This window comes from Gekko japonicus, unplaced genomic scaffold (genome assembly GCF_001447785.1).
Source record: "Gekko japonicus isolate JY-2015 unplaced genomic scaffold, Gekko_japonicus_V1.1 scaffold4055, whole genome shotgun sequence".
NCBI lineage: Eukaryota > Metazoa > Chordata > Lepidosauria > Squamata > Gekkonidae > Gekko > Gekko japonicus.
Window position 1 is genome coordinate 12191 of NW_015173261.1, and position 2172 is coordinate 14362.

General features: G+C 48.0%; 1 protein-coding gene across 1 annotated transcript in view; it reads left to right on the forward strand.

The window, feature by feature from the left end:
* Positions 1 to 2172, forward strand: part of LOC107120164 (cytochrome P450 2J2-like) — a gene marked incomplete at its 5' end in the record, with an annotated part of 32896 nt that overhangs the window by 11903 nt on the left and 18821 nt on the right. The window contains one exon of the mRNA XM_015422811.1: positions 974 to 1134. Coding sequence (XP_015278297.1) covers positions 974 to 1134 — 161 coding nt within the window. The remainder of the gene's footprint in view (positions 1 to 973; positions 1135 to 2172) is intronic.

The window sequence follows — 2172 nt, forward strand, 5'->3', positions numbered from 1 at the left end:
ATTTGCACAAAGGCTTGGGTGTGTGTGTGGCTTAGTGGTAGAGCAGCTGCTTGGCATGTAGAAGGTCCCAGGTTCAATCCCTGACATCTCTCATTAAAAGGATCAGGTGGTAGGTGATGGGAAAGACTTCAACCTGAGACCCTGGAGAGCCCCTGCCAGTCTGAGTAGATAAGATTGACAGAAGCATTGTGTCTAGATCACGGGAGGTGGTAGTTCCGCTCTATTCTGCTATGGACAGGCCTCACCTGGAGTCCTGTGTCCAGTTTTGGGTACCACATTTTAGGAAGGATGCTGACAAGCTCGAGCGTGTCCAGAAGAGGGCAACCAGGATGGTGAGAGGGTTGGAATCCAAGTCTTACGAGGAAAGTTGGGTATGTTTAGCCTGGGAAAGAGAAGGCTTAGAGGGGACATGATTGCAGTCTTCAAGTATCTGAAGGGCTGTCATGTAGAAGGTGGAGCAGATCTGTTCTCTCTTGCTCTGGATTGCAAGACTAGAGCTAATGGGTGGAAATCACAAGGGAGTCGTTACCGGCTAAATATCAGGAGAGACTTCCTAACTGTCAGAGTGGTTGAGCAGTGGAACAGTCTGCCTCGGGAGGTGGTGGATGCTCCTTCGCTGGATGTTTTCAAGTGGAGGCTGGACAACCATCTTTCGGGTATGTTGTAGGGCTGTCTTTCAGTATACTCCTGCAGAGTGCAGAGGTGGTGGGACTACATGACCTGCAAGGTGCCTTCCGACTCTAACATTCTATGATTCTATGGACCAATGATCTGATTCTGCTGAAGGCAGCTGCATGTGTTTATGTGTTTCTCTGCACATTTTGCTACATACCTATAGATTGGCAGATGAATATAAGTGCCCTTTGGATGCATGAAGGTGGACATCTGTGAATGTCCCTATATGCCCCCTATGCCCTGGGACGAGTGAGGGAATGAATGATGTAATTATGACTGACACCTGTTACATCTGCAGGGGAGCCTATGGACCCTACGTGGCATATCTTGCATTCAGTCTCCAAAATGATTTGCGCTGCTGCTTTTGGACACCCTTTTCCCATCGAGGATGAAGCCTTGCACACACTGACGAAACATATTAACACCCTCGTAAAGTTTGGGGGGTCTGTTGGAGCTGTGGTGAGTAGTCATCTATCCCCCCTTCTGTTCCTACAGGTAAGCAATGCTGCATCATACCAAGCCCGGCCGTTGGGTTCGGGACAGCTGAGATCTGTCCTGTGCCCACTGAAACCTAGCTATGGCCTTTTTCAGATTGCCTATCCTGTTTTAGTAACTGGATGCTAATGGATTTTTTCCTGTCATTTCAGACAGACCCTGTTTAGTAACCGGCTGCTAGTGGAATTCATCTACCTGTTCCTAAGAACCTGCTTGCGGCCCATTGGCAAAGCGTGCCTGAGCCGTTGTTGACATAAACTGCTTTCTAATTCAGCAACTCTGCATTTGGCAGAAACTTTTAATGGGTGATGTCCGAAAAGCACCTCTGTGGCTATCAAAGTTAGAGCTAGAGTGTCCTCAAGCAAACAGCAGTGAATGAAATGTCTCTAGTGCTTCCTACAATGCCGCTTCCCCCCATCCTTTTTTGCTGCTGCGTGATCTTCCTCTTGCATTTACTGAACTGCAGACCAGAAGGTCGGTAGCTGAGCAGTTCAAGACCTGAGTGCTGCATGACGGAGTGAGCGCCTATCTCTGGCCCCAGCTCCTGCCAACCTAGCAGTTCGAAAGCAAGAAATTGCAAGTAGATAAATAGGTACCGCTTTGGTGGGAAGTAAATGGCTTTCTTCCATTTCCAGCCCCTTCGTTGCGCTTCTGAATCACTGTGGTGTGATGTTTGAAATTATGGCACAGGGAGGGGAAAACAAACCTGACCCAAAAACTGGAATCAAGAACCAAAAGGGTGAGAAGAAAGTCTAATGAAGGGCCAATATTAAAAACCTAATGAAAGCCTCGTAAAAAAGTATAGCCTAAAAACAAGGCCAATACACATGACCTGATGCGTTTCTGCCCTATTGATAGCCAGTTTGGTGTAGTGGTTAAGTGTGTGGACTCTAATCTGGGAGAACCGGGTTTGATTCCCCACTCCTCCACTTGCACCTGCTGATGTGACCTTGGGTCAGTCACAAGCTCTGGCACAGCTGTCCTTGAAAAAGAGCCGTTTGT